Genomic DNA, 25,991 nt, shown 5'->3' on the forward strand with positions numbered 1-25,991 from the left:
CAGTGTCTGCATAGGATGGGGCCTCTGCAAGCGACTCCAGAGAAGCAATGTCCTGGCTGGGATGGCCTGATCATGACCCAGCAGAGCGAAGGGTGTGGGGGAGGGGCTGCCCACTGAGCCTCATGACCACACCTTTCATTTCTGCTCTACAAAGATCCAAGCATGGGTGGAGGTGGGGAAGCTGGAGGACCCAACGAAAAGCAAGGATCATACTCTGACTCAGTCTTGCAGGGGCTGGGGTGGCTGAGTGGAGCCATAGAGTCCCATCAACAGCCACCTGGAGCAGGGTGAGGCCTGGCGTGCCAGCCTTGGCCACACCACCCCCAACAGGCCCTGCTCCCGCTCTCCATTCCTATTTTTATGCAGCCACTTTGGAGAAATGGAACACGACCGGTTGCCTTTTATTTAAAAAGTGTTGCTAGCCCTTCCTGGGGCTCCTATGCAAAAACAAAACAACCCAGAGTGAAGCCTCTTCCTGATCAGAGGTGGGGGCGGGGACCAGGGCTCAGCCAATGGAAGTGTGCTGGGGGAGGGTGACCCGGAAGCCTCCCCGCTGCCCATGCTCCTCAGATGGCCCTGGGCTGCCCCTCGCCTCCCTCTTTGCCAGAAGATGGAGAGGCAGGTTGGTCTTCTGAACGCTGTGTGGGAGCCGAGCACTGATGGGCCGGTTACCAGGCTGGGGCAGTGTTGGCGAGACGCCGCATACGCCTGCAGGGAGGAAAGGGTGGTGACCCGGGGCCAGCTCCCAGCCTTGGGCCACTGCCACCCCCCAGGGCTCTCTAGGGCAGCGCGAGTGGAAACAGACAGGACATGGTGGGTGGGATTCCGAGTCCCTCCCCTCCTGTGGCCTTGACCATGTGCTACTTGGGCCCTGAAACTGTCCTCTCACCTGCCTGCTCAGGCCCTGCCCACCTCCTCAGGGGTCCTGAAACCTGCACCCTAGGGGCACACAGGCGCCCTCCCAGAAGGAAACTGGTCACGGGGGAAGTGATGGTTCTGTGCCTGCCTGGAAGATGGTGCCTGTGGGCAGAGCCAGCTGCAGGGGTTCTGGGGGGCGGGGGAGAGTACCTCGTGTTCCTGTCCTGGTCACGGATCTTCTTTTCCATCTCGGCATCCGTCAGGGTCTCCAGCAGCGGGCACCACTGGTCAGCATCCCCTGTGTTCCGGATAGCAATCTCCACCGTGGGCAGGGGGTTCTCACTGGGATGGTGAGGGGAGAGAAAAGTGCTAGTTCACAGAACAGCTGGAAAGGCCCCCAAAATGACTGTCTACCTCTTGCCCACCAATAGAGGGAACGCTGGGCCAGGGCATGGTGGTAAGGCTGGGCCTTTCCTGCTTCTCCCCCCGCCTCCTCCTCCCAGCTGGGCCCATTTCCATGCTCAGCTCCTTGAAGCAGCGCTCCTGATAGGGGCAGCGGGGATGCTCCTGTCGCCCGCGCCTCAAGGCAGAGATGCCAGGAACCTCCCCTGGCCACAGCGTGCTGCCCCCATGACCCTGGGCTTCTCTTCAAAGCAGCAGGCTCTCGGCTGCCGCCTTAGTGTCTCTGGGTCTGAGACAAGAGGGGCGTTCGCTATGGAGGAGGTTCCCTGGACAGAACAGTGCGGCTAGGCCAGCTGCTATCACTGGGCTGGGGGAAAGGGAGGGCTGTTGGCACTGCTCAGTGCCCAGAGCCAGGACCCACCAATCAGGAAGACAGATGGAGGGTGAAAGGAGAGACAAAGCAGGGGCTACCCAAGAGTCCTGGACACCCCTCACTGCGGGTCCGCTGGGCCAGCCTGCTCCTGAATGTCCCATACACTTGCCTCTCAGCCCACTTCACGGGTGAAATCAACTCCAGAGAGGCTGGACTATTTGCTGAGGGCAGAGAGCTAGGCCCCAAACCCACATCCCCGTCCACCTTACCCTGGGGTCCCTCACCCCAGGGCCACCTGTGCATCCTTTTCCAAGTGGACACAGCGGCGGCGGGGGTAGAGGGGCAGGGGGGCTCAGCCTAGGCAAAGGCTATGAAGGCACGGAGTGGGGAGAGGAGGGGAGGCAGGGAGGCGCAGGAGCACCAGGGGAGGCATGGAGGCCACAAGTGCCAGGAGGGGCTGTGTGCCTCCTACCTTCAGGGCAGACAGCCCAAACCCCTGGACTGGCAGACAAGCTTCAGAGCGTGGCCCTAACTGTAATCCTCCCCCGCCCTTCCCCAGGTCACCACTCCGGCCTCCCCAGGCCCTCTTCTCTCTCCCAGCTGCTCGGCTGCACCTTTCCCCTGAGGCTCAGCCCAGGGAAGGCCTGCCCTGCTCTCCCGCAGCCTGCCAGGAGCCTGCTCCTCAAGGCCGGGAGCCCTGCAGAGCACCACCAGCTCCAGGAGGAGCAGGGCAGGCAAGGCCCAGGGAGGTGCCTGGTGGGATAGGCTCCTGCGGGCGGCCATGGTTTTGATGCCTCATCTGGAAAATAGGGAAGACGTCAGGAGGGATTTTCAGAGGGTTTGGCTTGTTAAAGCAGCCAGCACACATCCCGAGGGAGCTTGCTAGGAGCCGGGGGCCTTCTTCCACAGCCCCCTGAAGCCTGAGCCCAAGGTCACGTGAGTGGTTGGCTAGAGAGGGGCGTCCACCAAGGCCTGACTGAGAGCCCCAGCCTCACGAGGGGGCAGCCTGGGGCCGACCTCCCTGTGCTGCTCTCCTGCCTGGGGTCTCGGACACCAGGTGCACCAATGACCCAGCTCAGGGTGCAGGCTGAGCCTGCCACCACAGCCCAGAGCTGGCCCTGGCTCCCCTGCAGAAGTGGGGCTCACCTCCTGAATCAGGCCCAGAAGCCTGAGCTCCTGCTGGTGACTCTGAGGCTAGTGACGGCTGCGCCGGCCCCCACCCCTTGGTACCCTGGGGCCAATCTCTCCCAATCACTCCTGACAGCTGGTGTCCAGCCTGAGCTGGTGTCACAGACCCAAACATCACTCCTCACCTCGTGGGCTACCAACTGCCTTTGTCAGGGGGCAGACAGGAAAGGCGCCAAGCCCGCACGGAGGGGAAGAAAACATGCTTTCCTCTTAATTTAAACAAGAGCTGGTGCGTAGGTCCTGGAGTCCCTTTGTTTACCCCCTGGGCTTGGGAAGATTCCACTCCAGTGGTTGTTCTAAAATAAGAACTGCTCAAAACAAGAATGGGCCAGGAGCCAGCAGGCCTGACTCCGGTTTGGGGGAGGACACACAGACACAGACCCACCCTGCCTCCCACCCCTCTAAGGGAACTATGACTCAGGGGCCCTAACACCCCACAGTGTCCAGGTGGGGACCCAGAGCCCAGGCGGGCAAGGCCATGTTTGAGGCCCCAGAGGGACCAGGGCTGGTGACAGACCAGGACTGATGATACAGGATCTTGAGGTTAATTTTCAATGTGATCGCACTTTTATGACCTCACGTGACACAGACCGGCTGAGAAGCATTTCCATGCCCACTGTGTAAATGAGACAGAGGGGAACGGCCTGCCCGCAGCCACTCAACTGGGAGGGGAGGAGGACACAGAACTTGATGTCACCCCCCTGTTCAAGATCAGCTGACTTGGCCAGGGTGCCCCGCCACTCAATGAGGAAAAAGCAGTCTTTCCAACAAATGGTGCTGAGACAAGACCTTGGGTTAAGCAATGGTTTCTTACACGTGACACTAAAAGCACAACAAAAGGAAAAATAACAAAATGTAAAACTCGTGTACTTCAGAGCACAATAATACAAGTGAAAAGAAAAGCTACAAAATGGGAGAAAATATTTGTAAATCATGTATCTGATAAGGGTCTTGTATCTAGGCTACATAAAGAACTCTTAAAGCTCAATTATAAAAACAACAAAAAACTGGAAGGAAACAAATGACTGGAATAGCCATTTTCCCAACGAAGATACACAAATGCCAGTCATATGAAAAGATGCTCAAGATCACCAGTCATTAGGGCAATGCAAGTCAAAACCACCTCACCCCACCCAACAGGACGGCTAGAATAAACAAGTCAGATAACCCTGGCCGGCGTGGCTCCGTTGGCTGAGAGTTCTCCCGTGCACTAAGAGGTTGCCAGTTCCATTCCCAATCAGGGCACATGCCCGGGTTGTGGCTCAATCCCCAGTAGGGAGCGTGCAGGAAGCAACTGATTGATCTTTCTCTCTTTCATTGATATTTCTCTTTCTCTCTCTCCCTCTCTTAAATCAGTAAAGTCAATAAAAACATTTTTTTTTTAAGTCAGATAAACGTTGGTGAAGATGTAGGGAAGCTGTGACCCTCATACTGCTGGTGGGAAAGGAAAATCGTGCAACTACTTTGGGAAGCAGTCCGACAGATCCTCAAAATGCTAACATAGTCACATGACCCAGTAATTCCACGCTCACATACATACTCCGCTGCCAGGGCGGAGTGAGCAGAGCTCTAGGAGTAACCCCAGTGGCTCATACTCAACCAATCCCAGTGACTCTGGTGTCTCCAACCCTGATGCTGCTCCAGTAACTATCTCTCTGTTTCCCATCAGGCCTAGCTGCCAGGTCCCACCTATTTACCTGTCCTGACTTCCTCTTGCCAGCACCTCACCCTAGGTCTACACCTCCCACCACCTCCCACCCTCTCCCTCCCTCCCGGTGTGTGCAGCCTCTGGTGCCTCATGACCACGCACACAAGTCTCCTCGGTTAGGACACCTTTCTTCGGTGTCCAGCCTGGGGCACAGGGCTGGCCTGGAGGTGCCAGTTAACTCTGCTGGATGCAACTCTCCTCACATGTCTCGGTGAATGTCTGACACCCTCACACGCTCTGTTCAGCCCAGCCCCCTCTCGATGAAGCCCTGTCCCCTTCCTGTTACTCACTGTCTCTTTGACCCCATTCCGCTGGCTTCCAACATCTATGACAACCTAGTTTAGCTCTGTCCTCTAGGAGCTTAGGGGCCCCAACCCATCTGCCACACACCCATGTTCCCCACGTGCCCACTCCACATTCACCCGCATCAGGCCAGCCCATCCCACTTGCTGAAGGGAAGCAGCCTGTTCTCTGCCCTGGTTCCCGACTGTGGGCATCTTGCCCCTGCTCTACCATGGACACGACTCAGTGCCATCACTGAGAAGGGCACCACAGCCGGGCACTGGCAGGAGGCCAGGACTCTCCTGGCTCACTGCAGTTCTGTCCCGAGCGATGAAGCCTGTGACAAGCCAGCCCTGACCAAAGGCAACTCCTCCCGTCTTTGCGCTCTCTGCACACTAACCAATAGGTTGGGCCCAAGATGAAGAGCTCACAGGCCTGGTCAGCTGGGAAAACACACCAGGCCATACCCCTCCTGCGGCTGCCCAGGCTGCTGCAGAGGAATGTGCTCCCCCTGGTCCCGTGGGGTGGCCCTGCCTTCAATCCCGAGGATGTGAAATCTGCACCCTAAGCCCTAGAGACTGAGGTGGGATGGAGGTCTGTGACGCTCCCCGTCCACAAAACCGGAATCCATGAACTGGCTGCTGAGATAAGGGAGGGATCTGTCTGTCAGTCCTGACCTGCCATCACCACGGGCTCCCGAGGGGCACCTGCTCTGGAGCTACTTGGCACACTGCTGACGTCCTGAGGCTCCAGGGCTCGGTTCACCTGGAGGTCAGAGCAGGAGGATGGCGCAACATGTGTCAACACCCTCAGGGTCCTGCTGCTGAGAGCGTGACACCCCCACCCCTGCATCTGCCAGTCAGAACGTGTGTTCTGACTCAATCAGCATGTGGGGAATGAGGTACTCGGTGTTGATGTCACTCCTAAGACCTGCAAAATGTCACTGCCTCCCAGGACCTCAGGGTCGGCTCTGGGAAGCAAGGCCGTGCTAAACTGGTCTTAGACCCAGTGGCCTTGGTTCCCGCGAAGAGTAGAGAGACAGGCACTGACACACCTCGAGCATGCCTCCCACAGGAAGAGGGAGATGTGGGCAGACACCACCTCCCCTCTCCTCTCTGGGCCAGGACCACCTGGTTGGCAGGGCTGCTGGAGGGTTACGGGAGGTGACGGATGTGCCGTGTCAGCCTGGATGCTGGGAGCACAGACCCCCATGGGGCTCAGAGTCTCCAAGGCCTGGAACCTCAAGTCCTGTGGTGTACGATCATTCCTTCTCTCTTGCTCAGATTTACAGGAAGCCATAAGAAAGCTGTCTCTTGGGATTCTGGGAGAACCAGCTGACACACAAACATACTCACGAGCCCCATTAATTGTTATGTCTTTGCAGAAAGACCTTCATACTTGCTCCTCATGCAGCGTTTAAGCGCAGTCTCCAAGTAATGACCACCACATGTGGATGATGACAGTTTCATGAGCAGAATAAATTCTAACATCCTGTTTTGATGCAGGGATACTTAGGCCCTGCACCCCCCACCCACACACCATCCAAATGTGAAAGAGGAGCTCAAGGGACGGGGTTGGTTGACGGCACAGTCCTGAGGCAGGCAGGCATCACTACTTAGTTAACGCTCCCAGTCCTACCTCCTGCCAGGCCCGTTTCTCACTGCAGGGCCAAAAGCAGCAGGAAGGCCATGTCTGTCCACCCCCGACCCTAGCACATAGGACACTGGACTGGAATGTTCTCTTTACACTTCCACCTTCGCAGGCAGCCTGAAGTTGGCTCTCTATCTTCCAGGGCACTAGTCCGGGGTCTGGCCAGTGTGGGTGCTCATCAACGGGCCTCTGACTGCATGATGGCGAGATGCACAGTAAAAGCAGCAGCGGGAGGATTCCCTGGCTCTGTGAGCCAGGAGGGCAGCATGGAGGAGCCCGTGTTTGAGACAGAATGCAAGTCCATCAGATGAAGAATTCTGGGGTGCAACCCTGACAGAGGCAGTGTGGGCAAGAGTGCAGAGAGGAGGACGGAGGGGTATGAGGGCCGCAGAGGGGCTGCTGGCCCGGAATGCGGCCCAGGGCAGTGCGGGGTGGGTAGAGGACAAAGGGGGCAGATACCCCATCTCCTTAGATCCCCCCTCCATGATGGGCAGTGTTCGGGGGAAGCCCGGCTTCTGGGACATAAGAGGTGGCAGAAGGAGCGAGGCTGTCCAAGGCCAAACCGTACTGTGAAGCTCCAGAAAATCATCACGATGCACAGGGAGAGAAGTCTTTTCCCAAAAACAGGTTTGCAGAGGAATGACAGAGACTCATCGCGATCCTACCTGAAGGCGTAGGTCTTCTGATGCCAACTCAGCTGTCCTCGAATGCTGTAGGCGATGGTGGTGACAAACTCCCCGCCTAGTCCCAGTTCCGAGCACAGCTTCAGGGCGAACTTCTCGGGCGAGTTCTCCTTCTCTGACATGTCCCACTCAAACTGGTCCACCAGGGAGATGTTCCCCACATGGATGTTCAGCTGGGGCCAGAACCGAAGAACCCAAGTTAGAACAGTCAGAACCCGCCCCACAGAGGCACTGTGAGAAAGGGGACAGCTCGCTCTTGAGTCAACGGTGTCTGACCCCAGAGCAGACAAGCCTCACACACCAAGCCAGGCAGGAAACCCAATCTGGGGACAGACTCCCAATCGCCCACCAGATGAGGGCACCCCGTGGGGAGGGATCACAATGGGTGGAGCACCTGAAGGGCTCCCACAGCTGACAACTGTCCAGTCACCAAGGAAGCCTCCAGTCAGGGAGCAGGTGGCAGCCCCAGCCGAGTTTGAACGGCCTGACAACTTGCTGTATGGCTGCCTACAAGCCCCATCAGGACAACAACAACATGACACTCAATTCTGAGAAATACACAAGGGAAGCCAGCTGGTCAGACTCATGAGGACCCTGTGGGGGGCTGACCCTGGCCACTCGGAGCCATGTGGTTGGATGTGGCTAACTCCCTAAGGCCATGTCCTCACTAAAGTTATAGGACAAAGATGCAGCACAGAGCAGGGTCCTCAGGGCCATGTTCCAGAGGTAACAGGCTACACACAGGAACATGAGAGAGGCTCCTACTACTATACCCAACACTCCCCCATTTCTCTCCCATGACATCCCCCTTTTCCCAACTGTGCCCTTTTTCTGGTAGTTGGCCATAATGTAAAACTGAAGCAGGCTAAGAACAATAAATTCTCTCTAAAGTAATTAACTAGCAAGGAGACTGAATCAGTAATCAAAACCCTGACAAAGAAAAGCCCTGGACCTAATGGCTTCACTGGTGAATTCTTAAATAAGAACTACCATCAATCCTTCTCAAATTCTGCCAAAAAAAGTGAAGAGCAGGCAACACTTTATAATTCACTGCCCTAATGCCAAAGCCAGACATTGCAAGAAAGGAAAACTATAGAGCAATATTCCTTGAGCACTGAAGCAATAATCCTCAACAAAATCCTAGCCAATTGAATTCAGCAGCATATTAGAAGGATTACATACCACCACCACATGGGATTTATTCCTGCAGTACAAGGATGGTTTAATACGAAAACTAATCAATGAAGAATAAAACCAAATGATCATCTCATTGGATACAGAAAAAGCATTTGGCAAAATTCAACACCCTTTCAGGACAAAAACACTCAAGAAACTAGAAATAGAAGAAAACCTCTTTTTTTGTTGTTGTTGTTGTTAATCCTCACCAGAGGATATCTTTTTCCATTGTTTTTCAGAGAGAGTAGACGAGAGGGGTAGTGACAGAAAGAGAAGAACATCGATGTGAGAGACACATCAATTGGTTGCCTCCCGCACACGCCAATTGGTTGCCAACCGGGGCCAGGGGTCGAGCCTTCAACCAAAGTGTGTGCCCTTGACCAGAATCGAACCTAGGACCCTTCAATCCTTGGGCTAATGCTCTAATCACTAAGCAAAACTGGCTAGGGCAGAAGGAAACTACTTTAACATAATAAAATCCATACATGGAAAACCCACAGTGAATCGGTATTCAACAGTGAAAGACTAAAAGCTTTTCCTCTAAGACCAGGAACTAGACAAGATGCCTGCTCTTACAATTTCTAGACAGAGCAAGTAGGCAAGAAAAAGAAATAAAAGGCACCCAATGCCCTGGCCGGTTTGGCTCAGTGGACAGAGCGTCGGCCTGCGAACTGAGGGCTCCCAGGTTCGATTCCGGTCAAGGGCACATGCCTGGGTTGTGTGCTCGATCCCCAGTGGAGGACTTGCAGGAGGCAGCTGATCAATGATTCTATCTCATCACAGATGTTTCTATCTCTCTCTCCTCTTCCTTCCTCTCTGAAATCAATAAAAATATATTTTTTAAAAAAGCACCCAAACTGTAAAGGAAGGAATTGTCTCTGTTTACAGATGATAGAATCTCATATGTAAAAAACGCTAGATTACATTAAAAAAGTTAGAGCTAATACGTAAATTCAGCAAACTAGCAGAATATAAAGTCAAAACACAAAAATCAGCTACATTTCTATACACTAACAAAGAACAATCTGGAAAGAAAATTGAGAAAACAAATCCATTTAAAATAGCATTAAAAAGAACAAAATACTTAGGAATTAACTTAACCAAGGAGATAAAAGACTTGTACAATGAAAATTACAAAACAATGCTGAAAGCAATTAAAGAAGTCATAAATAAAAGACATCCCAACAATTTATTTTAGTAGAAGTAGAAAAAAATCCATCCTAAAATTCATATGAAATCTAAGCCCTGAACAGCCAAAACAATCTTGAAAAAGAACAACAAAGACTCACACTTCCTGATTGTAAAGCTACAGTAATCAAAACAGTGTGATGCTGACACAGAGACAGACATGTAAGCCAATGGAATAGAGAACCCCAAAATAAACCCTTGCATATATGGTCAAATGATTTTCAACAAGAGCACCAAGACCACTGAACGGGAGAAAAAAAAAGTCTTCAACAAACAACGCTGGAAAAACAGGATATCCACATGCAAAAGAATGAAGCTGGACCCTAACCTTATACCAAGCATGTCAAACTCAAAGGCTAACATAGGCCAAATAAACAAGGTTTAAGTTTATGTGGGCCACAAAAAAACAAAAGCTTCAATTTTCATAGAAACATAGGTTTATTTCGATAGAGACATGCTGAATACAAAGGGCTGAAATAAATGAGTCATCATTAATATAAAATAATAGAACATTTTAATAAAAATTAATATTTTTTCTTGAACATTAACTTACCAGACACTGAATAACTGCACAAAGTAATACACGTAACGCAAATAAACCTATTTCTCTTGTTGTCCGAAAGCGAAATATTTCCTGTTGCACACACCAAACAAGTCAGTACAAGACTAATGACATGGCAATCGGCTGCTAAAATATTCGCTGCTAGTATTACTGGCGAGAAATGGTGCGCCTGCTCGTAAAGCACGTAAGGAAAATGAATGCAACACGATTATAGTAATCAGTCATCAGCAAACATTGTAGTCCGTTATTAATAACTAGAGGCTCAGTGCACAAAATCCATGCACTGGTAGGGTCCCTAGCGGCTGCCGGCTGCTGGCGAGGTACTCCCTCCCTTCCCCCGGCCGGCCCTGCCATCTGGTCGAACTTTCGGACGAGCCCTCCGTTGAGGGGACAATTTGCATACTATGCTTTTATTATATAGGATTGTGTATAACAGGATATTGTAAAAATTACCTTATGAAATTTTTATTAAAACGTTTCTTACAACCGTTATATTGGCTGGGCCGCAAAAATATTCGTTGTGGGCCACACGTGGCCCGTGGGCCATGCATGAGTTTGACGTGCTTGCCTTACACCATATACAAAAGTTAACCCAAAACTGATGAAAGACATAAATGTAAGAACTAAAATGATAAAACTCTTAGAAAAATAGATGAAACAGGCAACAAATGAGAAAAATAGAAAAATTGGACTTCATAAAAAAAATAAAAAGGTAACTCACAGAATGTGAGTAAATACTTGCAAATCACATATCTGATAAGGGATTGGTATGTAGAAGATATAGAGAACTTGTAAAACCCAACAAAAGAACAAACCTGATTAAAAGTTGGGCAAAGGTCTTGAATAGACATTTCTCTAAAGAAGATATACAAATGGCCAATAAGCACAGGAAAAAATATTCAGCATCACTAAACAACAGGGAAATGCAAATCAAAACCACAACGAGATACCACTTCACACCAAGCAAGCTTTGTAGCAGGCAGGCCTGGCCCCAAATCCCAAGTCTAACACTTCTCAATTGGGCAGTTTGGGGCAGATGGCCTAACCTTTCCATGTGCCCACTTCTTTTTTTTTAAATATATTTTTATTGATTTAGAGATGAAGGGAGAGGGAGAGATAGAAACATCAATGATGAGAGAGAATCACTGATTAGCTGCCTCCTGCATGCTCCCCACTAGGGATCAAGCCTGCAACCCAGGCATGTGCCCTTGACTAGAATTGAACCTGGGACCCTTCAGTCCGCAGGCCAATGCTCTATCCACTGAGCCAAACCGGCCAGGGCTATGTACCCACTTCACCTGTAACACAGCGGATGAGGCAGCATCTGCCCCAGGACTGTGGCGGGTTACTGAGACAGAAAAGGGTGTGCTCACCCCAACCAGCCTCTGGGAAGAGTATGGCCGTGTGTTCATCTGTGGGCTTCCCCCTCTGCCCATCAGCTGGCTTCATCTCCTTTGAATACGCCTGGAATGTGATACCGTACTCAGAGAAGTCAGGCCCACCCTTCCTGGGGTAGTAAGCAGAGCCACGTGCTGTCTCAAAGACAGCTTTCAGCCGACAGCTTCACTGACGGCTCCATGTACCTTCAGTGTCCCATGCCCCACCACACACAGGATAAAGAAGGCCCTGGCACTTGGAGAGGAGCTGCCTACCTTGATGATAACACGCTGATCTGACTGGTCCTCCAGGATGCTGTCCGTGGGATAGGACTCAATCTGCTGTCTGATGGCAGAGGCGATAGCTGGCACGAACGTCAATGGGTTCAAATCTAGATCATCACAGAGGATTTCTGAAAACATCTCGGGAGTCATCAGCTTCTCTGTAATCAGGTATGAGGGCAGAGGTTGTCAACAAATTGCAGGGCTTAACCTCAGCATTCTCAGCCCTGACCTCCCCCTACTCCTTCCTCCTCTGCCAAACCTCGGATGAAGATAAGGATAAAGATGAGGACGGGTGGCCCTCTCTGACATGTCAGGGGAAGGAAGCAGAGGATGAACACTCCTTTCTGTCCATCGTTCCTCATACGCTACCTCCTTCACACCCCCAGGGTGGTCAAGGCCCTAAGTGTTCCCCCATACCAGGTTCTCCCCGCTCCCAGGCACCGCTACACCGCTACACACTCGATCAGTTCTAACCAATGAGATGTTTGGGAAGAGGGGAAGCAAAGGCACTTCAGAACTGATGTGTCATGTCCACACTCTCCTCTCTTGACCCAGCAAGCAGGGCAGCCCCACGTGAAGAGAAGACAGCTATCTACACACCAAGGAGAGGCCTCAGAGGAAACCAATGCTACCAACACCTTGATCTTCAACTTCTAGTTCCAGATCTGGGAGAAAATACATTTCTGTTGTTTAAGCCCCCAAGTGTGGGACTTTATGGCAGCCCTAGCAAACGAACACAGGTTCCTTCTGCATAAGGCACTTTGAGGCCAGTTCCCACTGGAGGATGGAGCAGATGCTCGTCCATCCACCTCTTCCTCACCAGTAGAAATATCCCTCAGAGATAGTATTAGGCTGCGTATGGCTTTTTACAGACCTTCCTTCCGTTTCTAACTCTATGGGTAGCATATACACTCAACAAGTTGACAAGCACAGAGGTGTGTGTGGATCCTGGAAACGTAACTGTGCCAGGCATGAGCTCACAGGGACTATCTCTGACTGGTCAGGCTATAGCAAGGTGCTGTGCAATCAAATGCTTTTCTCCCCATTCTGCCCTATTCTCATAATCCAAACCTTAATGATCATACAAAACTCTGGGATGAGCCACAGTAAAAAATAAAAGCCAAGAATGAATTCCCTCATGAGCAAATAGCATGATTCCATTATCGAGAACCAGCTCTGCTTAACAGATACTCGACCCCACTATTTCCTCACTAGCCCAGGAAGTGCTGGAGACCAAGTGTCCTAACGGCACCATCAGGACAAGCCTGGAACACTGAGCCAACCTATGTTCAATAACTCAAAAAACAAGCAAATGTAGTTTACTTTGAAGATTGCAGCAGAAAGCTAAAGTGCTCAGGCTAAGTAATCTATGAGTACCTTGTCCATAGCATTTAAAAAAATTAACCTTTTGCCCGACCAGTGTGGCTCAGTGGTTGAACATCAATCTATGAACCAGGAGGTCACAATTCGATTCCTGGTCAGGGCATATGCTTGGGTTGCAGGCTCGATCCCCAGTAGGGGGAGTGCAGGAGGCAGCCGATTGATGATTCTCTCTCATCAGTGATATTTCTATCTCTTCCCCCTCTCCCTTCTTCTCTGAAATCAATAAAAAATAAATTAATTAATTAAACTGTGGTAGAAGGAGGATTTGAACCCAAAGTCCACACCCTCTAAAAGCCACAATGCTTTGATTGTTGTGTTCAGAATCCACAACCCGCCCAAAAGGCATCAGGCATGAAAGGGGAGTGTTTGTACAGTGGCTTGTCTGGGCTATACAGAGCCCCATATACCATTCATATTCCAGGTAAAGGCATCCCTTAGCTTCTGCCCATCAATCTCCATGTCCAGCCGGATGGGGACCAGCACCTCAGGCTGGGACGCATTCTCGTGGATCACTGCTGGGTCGTGGTCATCAAAGCTGGAAGTAAAGGCAGCAAAGTCAGCAAGGGGTGCTATGAGCCCCCCCGGGGCTCCCTCTCTACACCATGGATCACTGCAAACCTGGCCAAGGGGGAAGCCCACTTCTCAGGGGACTTGTCAGCTAAGGGTTGAGTCAGCAGAGACCAGGTCAGCAGGGGTCACGAGCCACAGGGGCAGAGCTCCACACTTCATGAACACAGGGGAAAGAGAGGGAAAGCTGCTGGCTTGGGCCGTGGACAAGACCTAGGCATACTCTGAAAGAAGGAGATTTAAGCCCCAAAGCAGGCAGGACCTTTACAGAAAGCTGTGGGAAAGGACAGGTATTTCCAAAAGAGGAAATACCTGAGCAAAGGCCAAGGAACAAGGAGAAGCAAGGAGTTGCTGGGGTAGCAGCAGCCCGAACACGGAAGGTGGGGTAGAGGTTAGATGGGGGAGCAGCTTGTGAGGCACTGGGGAACTACGGGGTCAAGGTGCCAACGGTTCTCCATCTCGGCTGCGGAATCCAGCCTCTACCTAAGGGAGTCCAGGAGGACTGAGCAAGGGCTTTACATGGTCACGTCTGGATTTTAAGAAGACAAAGAGGAAAGAGATGTGGGGATGTTGGAGGACAGGGGAAGCCTAAGGGCATCTGCGGAATACACAGGGCTGAGAACTGCTCTCAGAGCTTGGGGCAGGACCACAGACAAACAAGAAAAGCATACCATGTGCCAGACACAAACGCTCTGGGAAACCCAGGAAAGGGACGGGGAGGAGTGGCCATTCTAAGGGTGAAGGCAGCCCTGAGAAAGTGACATCCAAATAGAAATGGGAGGATGGAAAAGGAGGGAGGGAAGGAGGAGAGAAGGAGAAGAAAAGATACTGGCAAGCAGTGAATGAGGCTGGGCTGTAGAGGTGAATGTGGGGATGGTGCTTGAAAAATAACCCCCAAAAGATAGCTATGACATAATCCTTGGAACCTTGACCATTACCTTATATGGCAAAAGGGGGTGTGTGTGCGCTTTGCATAGTGATTAAGTTAAGGATCTTGAGAGGAGATTAATTATCCTAGAGGGCCTAAATTATAGCAGGAGTGTCCTTATAAGAGATAGACAGGGAGAGATTTCACACACACCCAGAAGGCCATGGGACCACGGAAGCAGAGACTGGTACTGTGGCTATAAGCCAAGGAATGCCAGCAGCCACCAGAAGCTGGAAGAGACAGAAACAGATTCTCATCCAGAGGCCCCAGAATTGCTACCCAGCCAACACCTTGATTCTGGCTCAATTAAACTCCTGGCCTCCAAAACTATGAGAGAATAAATCTGTGTTGTATTAAGCCACTCAGTTTGTTGCGATTTGTTCCAGCAGTCACAGGGAACGAACACAGCAGGAGTCACGTGAATGGCATCTGAAACCATGAGAAAAGGTCCAAGAACTACGGCCCCGGGAATTCTACTCAAGGTCCCGGGGAAAATACGAGACTGGTGAGACTAAAACAGGCAAAGTTGGGGGGCTGGAGCAAGCTAGAGACTAGCACCCTGCAAATGAGGAAAACAGTTTCATGGAGAAGGCAGCATGGCATTTTGGGGAACACAGAGTAAGAGTGTTTTTCGGGGGGGAGGAGATGAAAATACATCTGAGCACTAAGGTGGGCTCAGTGGAAAGGGTGAAGTGCGCTCACCAGAGAGGGAAGGTTCTCTTCTTGTCGCGGCCCATGCGGTTCCTGTTGATGGTCGTGGAGCACGGTACAGCATCTAGGTGGTGGGAGCTGTTGGGCAGGGTGGGCACCCACTGACTGTTCCTCTTTGCTTTCTGTTCCCTGGAAAGACATGGGAAATCTCCCACTCAGTCTCTGAGCCCAATACCACCACCAGGTAGCAAGTCGTGGTCAGCAGACGCCCTCTGCACCCCTGCTGGGCTCCAGGCCCCAGTGGGAGCTTCTGTGCACCCCAGACTCTGCAGGTAACTGTTCCCTAGGCTCCCACCAGCACCTGCTTGGAGGTAACCAAGCTAGAAGAAGGGTGCAAAGGGGCCCCAGCATGGCAGAGCAGCGCCCGGCCCAGGGCACGAGCCATAATTTAGCATGCTATGTGCTGGGCATGGCTCCATGGAAGCACTGTAAGGAGGAGGCTTCCAGAGGAGTGGAGCCTTAAACACTGAGTCGGGTTCACTGGGGTGGGGATGACTGGAGGGGAGAAAGCATTTCAGGAGGAGCAGACAGCAGCAGGGAAGAGGCAGCAGGTTGCGGGCCTGACGGGGCTGGAAACATGGGACACAGACAGGGTCCCAATTACAGGGGCTGACGTGTTCTGTGCGAGACTGACTATACTCAGCAGCTGGCTGGGAGTCCCGGGGGGTTTGTAGCAGGAAGAGACGTGATCAGACTATTATTTAAACATGCAGGCCAGCCTGAGATGGCCTAGGCAACCCTGCTGGCCTCTGGGCTTCCAGACCAGCAGACACTCAAAATAACTTAGGCAGCCCATGTCTTACAGAAGGCTGAGTGCTCGGGTTCCCACTATGCTGAGTCCCTGTACCATCCTCGGGGCAGCCTTCCCCAATGAGATGACGGGCAGCGACTGTGTGTAATTCACCCATATGAACACCTGCACCAATCTTCTTCAACAACGGCTACAACGCAGAGAATACGGCAACCGCTGGATTTCCTGCTGCTTTGCCAGTGCCCTCTCAGGAGGGCCAGAGACACAGCTGGCAGCCCTTGCCCTCCTCATGGGTCGTGGAGGGCAGAGGTGGTGGTCATGACCTGCCCGGACCCGGGCCCTTTAACTCTTTTATCTTCTGAAACTGGGGCCACTCACACTCAGATGCTGAGGTCCAGGAACATCCCTGATTGAGGGCAGGGCCAGAGAGGGATTCATGGCACCTTGGCCAGGACTCCACCAAGTCTCCCGTACCCAGGTCTTGTTAGATCTTATGATCAGCCTTCACCTTATATGAGAGACCTGGGGAAATGGGAAACACGGAACTAAACTGGGCAGGGCTTAGAGCTGGAGCAACAAGACCAGGATCCCCACCAAAGCCCATCTGGGCCCACTGGCCACCCAGACTCACTTAGAGCACAAACATTTAAGTAATAGATTCCTGAATCCCACCCAGATCAAACAATCCCCATCTCTGGGGAGGGCCTGGGAACATGAATTCTTAACAACGTCCAGGGGCAATGCTGGTGCCACTGGGCCTGTACTTGGAGCCTCGGGTCTAGCACACCACCTCTTTTCCGAGCCTCCTAGAGCCAATCCTACCCTAACTCAGTAGCAATCTCACGCATTTCCAGTCTGGGCCGCTCTGCCAAGTTATGTCACAGACACAGTGAGCATGAATCCACAGCCATGCACAGACTCTGAGGCTATGAGTCATGTAATTCAAGCTTCTTCCACTGCCAGGAGGTCTGCCTGAGAGGGGGCAGCCAGCCTCTGCCTGACCTGCTCAGTGAGGTGGGGGGGAGGTGCCAGTCCTCCCATGGGGCTGACTAGACAGTGAGAAGGCGCTTCCTGAGCATAAAGCCTGACAAAGCGCAAAGCAGCCTCCTTCAAACCTTTTCCTCCTTCCCGCTACCCCCCAATTCTTCCTCCCTCAGCTGTTCCTCAAATGACACGATCATTAAGAAAGTGTTTATCGCCCCATAAAAGTTTCCCAGCTGATGTGTGCAGACTTGAAAGTCCCATCCATATGTACTTAATTTCCTTCTGCCACTTCCCTGGGAAAGTCTAGCCATCCTTGTGTTTTACCACATCCCTGGGGGTGGGAGCGGGGGGAGAAATCTGTAGAGCACACATCTATAATGCTGGCCAGGTTGGATGTGTGCCACCATTTTCCAGGGGCAGTGGGGAGGGAGGATTATACAAACAATCCAATAGGAAAGTTGAGAGCAAATTGGAAAAGAAAACCGTGTCACACAAAACAATCCAGCCCTGCCAGTGTGGCTCAGTGGTTGAGCATCAACCTATGAACCAGGAGGTCAGGGTTAGATTCCGGGTCAGGGCACATGCCTGGGTTGTGGGCTTGATCCCCAGTGTGGGGCGTGCCAGGATGTCACTGATGTTTCTCTCTCTCTCTCCCTCTCCCTTCCTCTCTAAAATCAATAAAAATATATTTAAAAAACAAATAAAATAACACTCTCCAACTCCCTTAGTGCTTCTGGGGTTTGGTGCATACGAATGCAGGTTTGCTTGAGAACTGAAAGCACAGGGCAGGCATCCGTGGGGCTCAGGCATGTGAATCCCGTCTTTGGTTGCTGCAGTCTACTTAATTACGATATACAGTCACACTGTAGTTCATTCCAGTGAGCACCTTCACTCACTCAGCCTCTCCCTAAGGCTGGATGCTCTAGTGGCTCCATGTTTCCCATTATCGCTCCCAAGGGTATCTCTGTATATATATGGTTTTTGTTGGTAGAGGTGTTCTTTTAAATTATTTCTCTGGGACAAATTCCCAGGGGTGAAATTAACAGGCCAGAGACACACACAAAAAAGTTTGATGTCATAATGCTTTACAAAAAGATCATGCTGAGCCCTATCTGGTTTGGCTCAGTGGATAAGAGCATTGGCCTGCGGACTGAAGGGTCCCGGGTTCGATTCCAATCAAGGGCACGTACCTTGGTTGCAGACTCAATCCCTAGCCCTGATCGGGGCAAGTGCGGAATCAACCAATCGATGTGTCTCTCTCACATCAATGTTTCTCTCTCTCTCCCCCACTCCCTTCCACTCTCTCTAAAAATCAATGGAAAAATAGCCTCGGTGAGGATTAACAACAACAACTATATATATGTGTGTGTGTGTGTGTGTATAGGTATATATGTGTGTGTATATGTACATATATATTATATATATACATATACATATAATATATATACACACACATACATATACATATACATATACACATTTAAATTTAGAGAGAGGAAGGGTGGGAAACATCAATGCGAGAGCACAACATCGATTGACCGCCTCCCACACGCCCCTCACAGGGCACTGAGCCCAAAACCCAGGCATGTGCCCTGACCAGAATTTTGAAGCAGCAACCTCCTGGTGCATGGGACAACACCCAACCAACTGAGCCACACCGGCCACACCGGCGATTTTATTTTCTTACTTTGAATTTTTAAAATTACACACGAGGACAAACATCATTCCGTGTTTGTTTACTCTTTGTACTTCCAGTGTGGACCACCCTTTACCTATTTATCTATTGGGGTATTCAAGTTTCCTTATAAATCTGAATGAATAGAGTCTTTCTACAACATAACAACTTTCCGATTACTTTCCTGTTTAAATGTTACCATAAACACTCTTTTAAAGGTTCTAAATTTATACATTCAAGTCTATTGTTTGTTTGTTTTGTGACTTTGTCTGGGTCACTAATTTTTCTGACAGATGAGTCCCACTTTTAAAGCATTCTTAGCCCCTCTCCATAATACAAGACTTGGCTTAGGTTTTTTAGAAAATTCCAAAGACAAGAAACTTAAAAACCTGGCCAGGATGATATATAAGCACAGTGGACAGAGTGTTGAAAAGTATTTTGGTACCTGGCTGGCGTGGCTCAGTGGTTGAGCGTTGACCTATGAACCAGGAGGTCACAGTTTAATTCCTGGTCTGGGCACATGCCCGTGTTGCGGGCTCGATCCCCAGTGTGGGATGTGCAGGAGGCAGTCAATCAATGATTCTCTCTCATCATTGATGTTTCTATCTCTCTCTCCTCCCTCTTCCTTCCTCTCTGAAATCAATAAAAGTACATTTTTTTAAAAAAGGGAAAAAGAAAAGTATTTTGGTTTGACTTAACACCAACTAGTTCTGGAGTATGAGAAAAATAGTACCCGCAGGTGTCACACGAGCACGCCTGGCCAGGGGTTTGTTACCTGAGGTAGGTGGGGGGCTCCGTGCTGATGGACACGGCCTTATACTTCTCGTCATTGCCGTCCAGAATCTCTTCTACCTCTGAGGCTTTTAACAGAGTCACGCTGGTGGCCAGGGTTGTGTATCCATGATCTGTAACCAGAGACACAGCTGTGGTCACCCCGCCGGTGGGGCAGCGACCAGCAGTAGCCAGTAGATGCAGCACATCAAGATCCTCACATGCAGGAGGTGAGAAAAGCAGGTGTCAACCTTACTACTGCTGAATGCGGGCCTCTTCCAAAAGGGCAGTCTGGACTGAGCGCTTGACTTAGAGGTCCTACTGGATAAACACTCTGAGGATTTCTTTGGACATATTAGTCCCAGGAGCACTGGCTCCAGGCACAGAGGACAAGCGGCGGCAGGTGCAGCGCAGCACAGCCAGCAGGGGCTCTCAGGAGAGAAGAAGGCTCCAGAGTATAACACCAGTGGGAAGAGGTCTGACACCACTGCAGTCACAACACGAAGCAAAGTGGAGAGATGGAATGAAAGATGAAAAAGACTTTTCTTTTAAAACAAGAGCCCAGAGAGTTGGAAAGAGCTGCTTCACACCGAACATGAACTCCTGGCCCTGGGCCAGTCAATACTGTCTGGGAAGCGGGACAGATTCTAGGCAACTCGACTCATAGCTCTTCTAGGAAACCTGGGTCAAGAGCTGCTACCTGTCTGCGGGTCCAGCCTGGCTTCTCCTGCAGAAACAAAGCAGTTATGGGGGAGGTGTTTCCAAAGCACAAGGCGGAAGAGTCCCCGAGGCTTCCTCTGAGATTTGCGGAGGGCAAAGCAAAGCTGGGACTCACTGCGTTAGTGACTGGCACTCCACTGGGGGCGGAGGGAGGACAAAAAGGAGACTTTTTAAAGTGAGTGGAAATGTTATAGCAGCAGATTAAAAAAAGCTCCGGCTCCTGCATTAAAAGAACCACTACTTTGTCCAAAGTGGACAAGACCACAGCAGCACCTATAGACACACCAAACAGGACAGACTGCAAAGCATGCTCTCGTTCTCTCTCTCTCTCACACACACACACACACTTACACACACACACATGCACACGCACACGCAGCTCTCTACAAGGGGCCATTGCCAAGTGGGAAGCACTTTCACCATCTGCTGAACATTGTGCTGTGTCCAAACCCAAATGGACACGAGCCTTTCCTGGTAGATGGAAGAGCATCCTTTCGCCGCACAGAGCTGCCACGGCTGAAGCACGCCAGTGCCTCTCCCGTCACTGGAGTCGGGCTGCTCGCCTCGCCTGCCCCAGGCACACCTCAGGCACAACAAGCAGGGACATGCACATGAGCTCTAGCACACTGGCTGCAGATGAAATGCTATGGGATGGATGTGCTCTAAGAAGCGAAGCGGTGAAAGCCCCAGAGGGGAGTGGGAGCTGGGGTCACCACCCGCCGCTCGGGCTGCATGAAGGATGACTATGGCGGTACGCCACGGCAGATGGCAGAGCATCACAGCATTCCTAAAACGTTTTGAGACCAACATGTCTTCACAGCACCCACTACTGTTCCGGCCCGACCCCCCTAATACACCCTCTGGTCCCATTGGAAATACCTGGTAAAGGACCGCCACTGGCTCCCTGGAGCCACGTTCTTGCCTGCGCTGCACGTGCCCTGCCCCTAGGATGCTCCTTGCCACGCTAAGGTCAGGGCTGCAGTGAAGACACTCTGGAGTGAAAACGTTTTATCTTCATGACATAAGCGAGTGGTTTTGAAACAGGTTTACAAACCCTCGTGAAGACGCACCCTTAGTGTTAGGTTTTGTTTTTTTACCATGTGACGATGCAACTATTTTCTTCCTCTCTTCCACAGTGGCTAGTCGCCTCCAGAGTGAGGGGTATCTCTTGTACAGAGAACCTCGGAACATACGGAGGTAGTTTCCCACCTATGAGTAAAGCAAGAAGGCTCATTATGAGGGTCACGTCTCCACCCAGAGGGCAGGATCCTGGTGCAGAGGCTCCGCTGCATCAAGTGATGGACAAACAGGCCTTGAGTTGGCCACCAGGCACCAGGCTTTCGGCAGCAATAAAAACAGATCCTGCTGACATCAAGGGTTCAACAGCAGTGCACATCTGGCCCACATCTGGCCCCCTCCAGGCGGGGACAATAACATCTGCATCCTGACGACAGGACCAAAGCTCGTGAGGCAGGCCCCCAGGCTCACCAAGAAGCCCCCAGAGCTCACGGAGAAGCTTGCAATGATTTTGATTTTGGACTCAGGCGCTCTGGCACTTTCCAGGAATGTAAGGCCTCTTTGACTTGCTTTTATCTTTAAAACAAGACTTTGATATTTTTACGATGTAATAAACACCAAAAAGGTCTCTTAATTTTAGACAGATGCAGGATAATTTCCCCCATGACCCCTGTTGCTTTGTTTAGTAACAAAACTCAAACCAGGAATACCAAAGGAATTTTCCGAAGAGTTTAAAAAGCACTTATCGGCAATCACCAGCGTGCTATATAAATCATTACTTTCCCAAACAATAGCTTCAGATTGCTTGTACAAAATACTCAAAGTATAACTTCCTCGATAAAGGAAAAAAATCTAGTCCTAAAGTTTTTATAAAGAAACCCCGATGTCTCACTGACTTTTCCAAAATGATCACTTGAATCACAAGGCCAGAGATGGCCGGTGAAGTGAGTGCCAGGTGCTGGCTCCCCCGGACTAGGAGTCACATTCCCTTTCTGGGACAACTTACTTATCTGTCAAATGCTCAGCAACTCTGCACCCCACAAAGGACCACATCTGTTATTTTCCCACTTACCTACCCATCACAGTACATTTATTAAATAAAAATGTTTCTCCGTTTTTCATGAATCAAAGATTTCTATGATTGACAACCAGAGCTGCTGAACAGCGTGAGAGTAGGTAACCACACGTCCGCACGTGCCACACAGTAGGCACAGACCCTGCGCATTACTGGCTTGAGTGTTGTTACCATCCAAGAGTAAACGTAGTTTCCATTAGGTTTGGAAAAGACATTGACGATAACTCCCCCCACTCCCGCCTTGCAGGTCCTGCGGAGTTCCAGGACTCCTAGACCCTTCCTGAGGCCCCTTCAGAACACAGAGGGCAGGGCCTGCCTTTCTGGGTGTTTCCTGAACCAACTTTTGTCTGCTCTGGACCTGGTTTTCCAAATGTAAAATGAAAACATAGACTTGGGAATTTCCTAGAGTCCTCTCAGGTCTGAGACTCTCACTTGGTGGATACAGCTGCCGGCAGATGGCAGAACAGTGGCGCACTCGCTACAACTGCAGGTGCTGTTCCAAGGCCGCTTCACAAATGTGGCGTGGCCAGCCCACCTCTCTGAACATGGTGCCTGTTTCCCACGGGAAAGGGGTCTGCGGGCCACCCACCCAATGCTGTCACAGGAGCTACAGAATATCAAAGAACAGCATTCTGATCTTGAACCTTTCCCAGACCTCAAAGGTCCAACGATTGTTCAGCCAGGCCCCAGAAAGCAAACTGCCTCTCCCTTCTTCCTTCTGGGTGTCTACTGACTCGGTCTCAGGACAATGTTCTCACGCAACAGGGCTGAAAGAGAAGACTGCAGTTAACTTTCTAGGAACTAAAATGTATTACGGAAAAGATCTCAGAGGCCATCTCGTCTAAGCATCTAATTAAAACGTGACACAGGGGCAGAGCAGAGCTGGGACCTGGCGTTCTTCCCACCTGGCTGCAAACTTCTTCTCAATTTGCTCCACCCAATAAATGAAAGCTTGCTTTTCAAAAGTACCACCCACTCAGCGTCAAGGCCGAACTGACTGCTTTTCCTGCCCAGGAGCCCAGGTAAAGGTTTCTTTAAACAACCTGCCCATTATCACATACGGAAACTCCTCAACTGCCTTTTGTATCCTGCACTTACTGGCTCAATTTCCCCAGCACAGCTATCTTGGAAGAGCAGCATTTATGTGAGAATGTGAAAAATGTATTGCATCCTGCCTTTTTTGTCTTATAAAAATTGGTGGAAAATGATAACACTATGTTCTGATGCTGACAACATTGGTGTCATAATTCAGTACAACTAAGATAAGCCAGGAATCATTGCGTGTCCTGAAAGCCTCAGTGTGACCATCATGAGGCTTAATTCAAGTGTAAAAAAAAGCAACAAAAATTGTACAAACAGGAATGAAATGCTGGCATCTGATACTAACATCTGTTACAAGAGGTAGTAACCCTTGGCATTTTGTAACGGCTTTAGCGCTCCCAGATTAGCACTTACCTTGTTACCTTGTTACTCGAGAGAGGCTCTACTGCTTGGGATACACACATCTGAACTGCATACCCATGATTTTTTCTTTTTTAAAAAGAAATATACACAATCGGGGGACTTCCTTTAGACCAAAAAAGACTAGTTTGAGGTAATCTGGAAAAACAATATACTTAGTACAAACTACCACTGAAGGACCAGTTGTAGGGTTTTCCTAAAGTCAGTGGTCCAGCTGATTCAACAAAGTGCTGTCACTTGTAGTAAGAATTAAAGATCTTTAGGATTGCCCTGGCCAAGTGACTCAGTTGACTGGAGCAAAGTCCAGTACACCAAAAGGTTGGGGGTTCGACTCCGGGTCAGGGCACATATCTAGGGGTATTTTTTAAAAATATTTATTTTATTGATTTTTTACAGAGAGGAAGGGAGAGGGATAGAGAGCTAGAAACATCGACCAGCTGCCTCCTGCACACCCCCTATCGGGGATGTGCCCGCAACCAATGTACATGCCCTTGACCTGAATCGAACCTGGGACCTTTCAGTCCGCAGGCCGATGCTCTATCCACTGAGCCAAACCGGTTTCGGCAGCACATATCTAGGTTTTGGATTCGATCCCTGGTCCAGGACGTACAGGAAGCAACTGATCCATCTTTCATATCGATGTTTCTCTCTCCCTTCCTCTCTCTCTAAAATCAATAGAAACATATTCTTGGGTGAGGATTGAAAAAAAAAAATCTTTAGCCCTAACTGGTTTGGCTCAGTGGCTAGAGCGTCGGCCTGCAGACTGAAGGGTCCCAGGTTCGATTCCTGGTCAAGGGCATGTACCTTGGTTGCGGGCACATCCCCAGTGGGGGGTGTGCAGGAGGCAGCTGATCGATGTTTCTCTCTCATCGATGTTTCTAACTCTCTAGCCCTCTCCCTTCCTCTCTGTAAAAACCCAATAAAATATATTTAAATAAAAATAAATCTTTAGGCTCTTTCCCCTGTAATAATAATTGGGCCTTGTCCACCCAAAGGAAATAGGATGTCCTTATCCACCCAAAAGCAAGCATCCTCCTCCCAACCTATTTCCTCCCTGGTAAACTGGTAAACAAAGGTCAAAACACCTCCCTCCCCACCTCAAAGCTACGAACACAGTGGATGAGCCCTCACTAAGCACCCCCTCTACAACCTGCCATTTCAGGATCCCAGATAGACCAATGGTTTAGGGGTGCATGTGAGATTTCCAACCTCTCCCTCCAAGAGTCGCACGGGCTAACCAAGACACCCAGTTTCTTTCCGTTTGCCTGGTGTTGCACCACCTTAGCGCGAAACCAGTGGTTCATCGGGCAGCCCTAGCCCTGACAGCAAGGTGCGTCCCCGACTACCAAGAAAAGGGTAGGTAAGTCAACCCAGAATCTCAGGGGTACCAGGGGCGGGGCCTAGTCGATCCCGCCCTCCAGGCCCCGCCCCCGCGCGCGCTCGCGCCCGCGCGCCCGCCGCGATGAATGGAGACGCGCGTTCCCAGCGCGCAGACCCGCCCTGAGGCTCCCGCGGGCGAGGGCCTGGGAGGAGGGCGCGCTGCACGGTACCTCGGAGCCGATCATGTAGAACTCGCCGTCGTCCTCTAGCTGGAACTTGACGGGCTTTTGCCCGAAGGTCTTGCTCAGCGCCATCATCATCATTGCGGCGGCGGAGGCGGGCGGCCAAGGCCGGGATGCGAGGGATCGGGAGGGCTGAGGCGCGTCCGGGGCGCGCCCAATCGAGGGAAGTCGAAGCCGGGAGGCGAAGGGCGGGCCGGGCCGGGCGCTCGCGCCGCCGTCGCCGCCGCCGGGCTCCTCAGCTACCGCAGCCGACGACGACCAGGCCGCCCTCGGTGCGCATGCGCCGGCGTTGACGCTGACGCGCGCGCTTCCGCCGCCCAAACAAAAGGCCCCGGGCGCGTGCCCGCGAGTCTCTTAAAGGAACCTAGACCCGTTTCTCTTCCAGACTGCTTCCCCAAATGGAGATACCAAGGGAAATGCTCACAGATGGAAATAGTAACCGAGGCCCAGACTCAGGCAGTGGCCTTCCCAGTCTCACAGCTGGGACTGGCACTCTGTCCAGTGGAGGAGAAAGGAAGTGAGGCCTGAAGGCTGGGAGGAGGCCCGAGGTACCTGTGCCTCAGTTTCCCCACCCAGAAAACACAGCGCCGCTGAGCACATAAGAGGGCACCTAGGAACAGTTCCGGGCCCACAGCTGTTCCTGCTGTGGGAATGG

At 51.1% G+C, this 25,991-nt stretch overlaps 1 protein-coding gene across 3 annotated transcripts; it reads right to left on the reverse strand.

The window, feature by feature from the left end:
* Positions 1-385: 385 nt before the first annotated feature.
* Positions 386-25,623, reverse strand: SMARCB1 (SWI/SNF related, matrix associated, actin dependent regulator of chromatin, subfamily b, member 1). Of its 3 annotated transcripts, none has more exons than XM_008142649.3 (9): positions 25,325-25,623; positions 21,292-21,430; positions 19,506-19,635; positions 15,312-15,449; positions 13,522-13,649; positions 11,723-11,889; positions 7,127-7,317; positions 1,069-1,200; positions 386-708 (listed from the first exon to the last, which is right to left on the reverse strand). In XM_008142649.3, the coding sequence occupies exons 1-9, from the start codon at positions 25,415-25,417 to the stop codon at positions 669-671; spliced, it is 1,158 nt and encodes a 385-aa protein (XP_008140871.1). In that variant the 5' UTR covers positions 25,418-25,623; the 3' UTR covers positions 386-668. The 3 variants fall into 3 exon arrangements, with proteins under 3 accessions (XP_008140871.1, XP_008140872.1, XP_054568571.1); XM_008142650.3 differs by having other exon boundaries at positions 21,319-21,430; positions 25,325-25,620; XM_054712596.1 differs by lacking the exon at positions 25,325-25,623 and adding an exon at positions 22,903-22,921.
* Between the last annotated feature and the right edge of the window lie 368 nt (positions 25,624-25,991).

Source organism: Eptesicus fuscus, chromosome 23 (genome assembly GCF_027574615.1).
Source record: "Eptesicus fuscus isolate TK198812 chromosome 23, DD_ASM_mEF_20220401, whole genome shotgun sequence".
Lineage (NCBI taxonomy): Eukaryota > Metazoa > Chordata > Mammalia > Chiroptera > Vespertilionidae > Eptesicus > Eptesicus fuscus.

What these genes read in the sequence shown, in the direction of transcription:
- SMARCB1 (XM_008142649.3), bottom strand. Translation starts at nt 25,417, where the DNA reads ATGATGATGATGGCGCTGAGCAAGACCTTCGGGCAAAAGCCCGTCAAG. An exon ending in TCTACATGATCGGCTCCGAG is followed by an intron (nt 21,431 to 25,324) that starts GTACCGTGCAGC and finishes CTTTACTCATAG; the next exon opens with GTGGGAAACTACCTCCGTAT. An exon ending in AAGAGAACCTTCCCTCTCTG is followed by an intron (nt 13,650 to 15,311) that starts GTGAGCGCACTT and finishes CTTTACTTCCAG; the next exon opens with CTTTGATGACCACGACCCAG.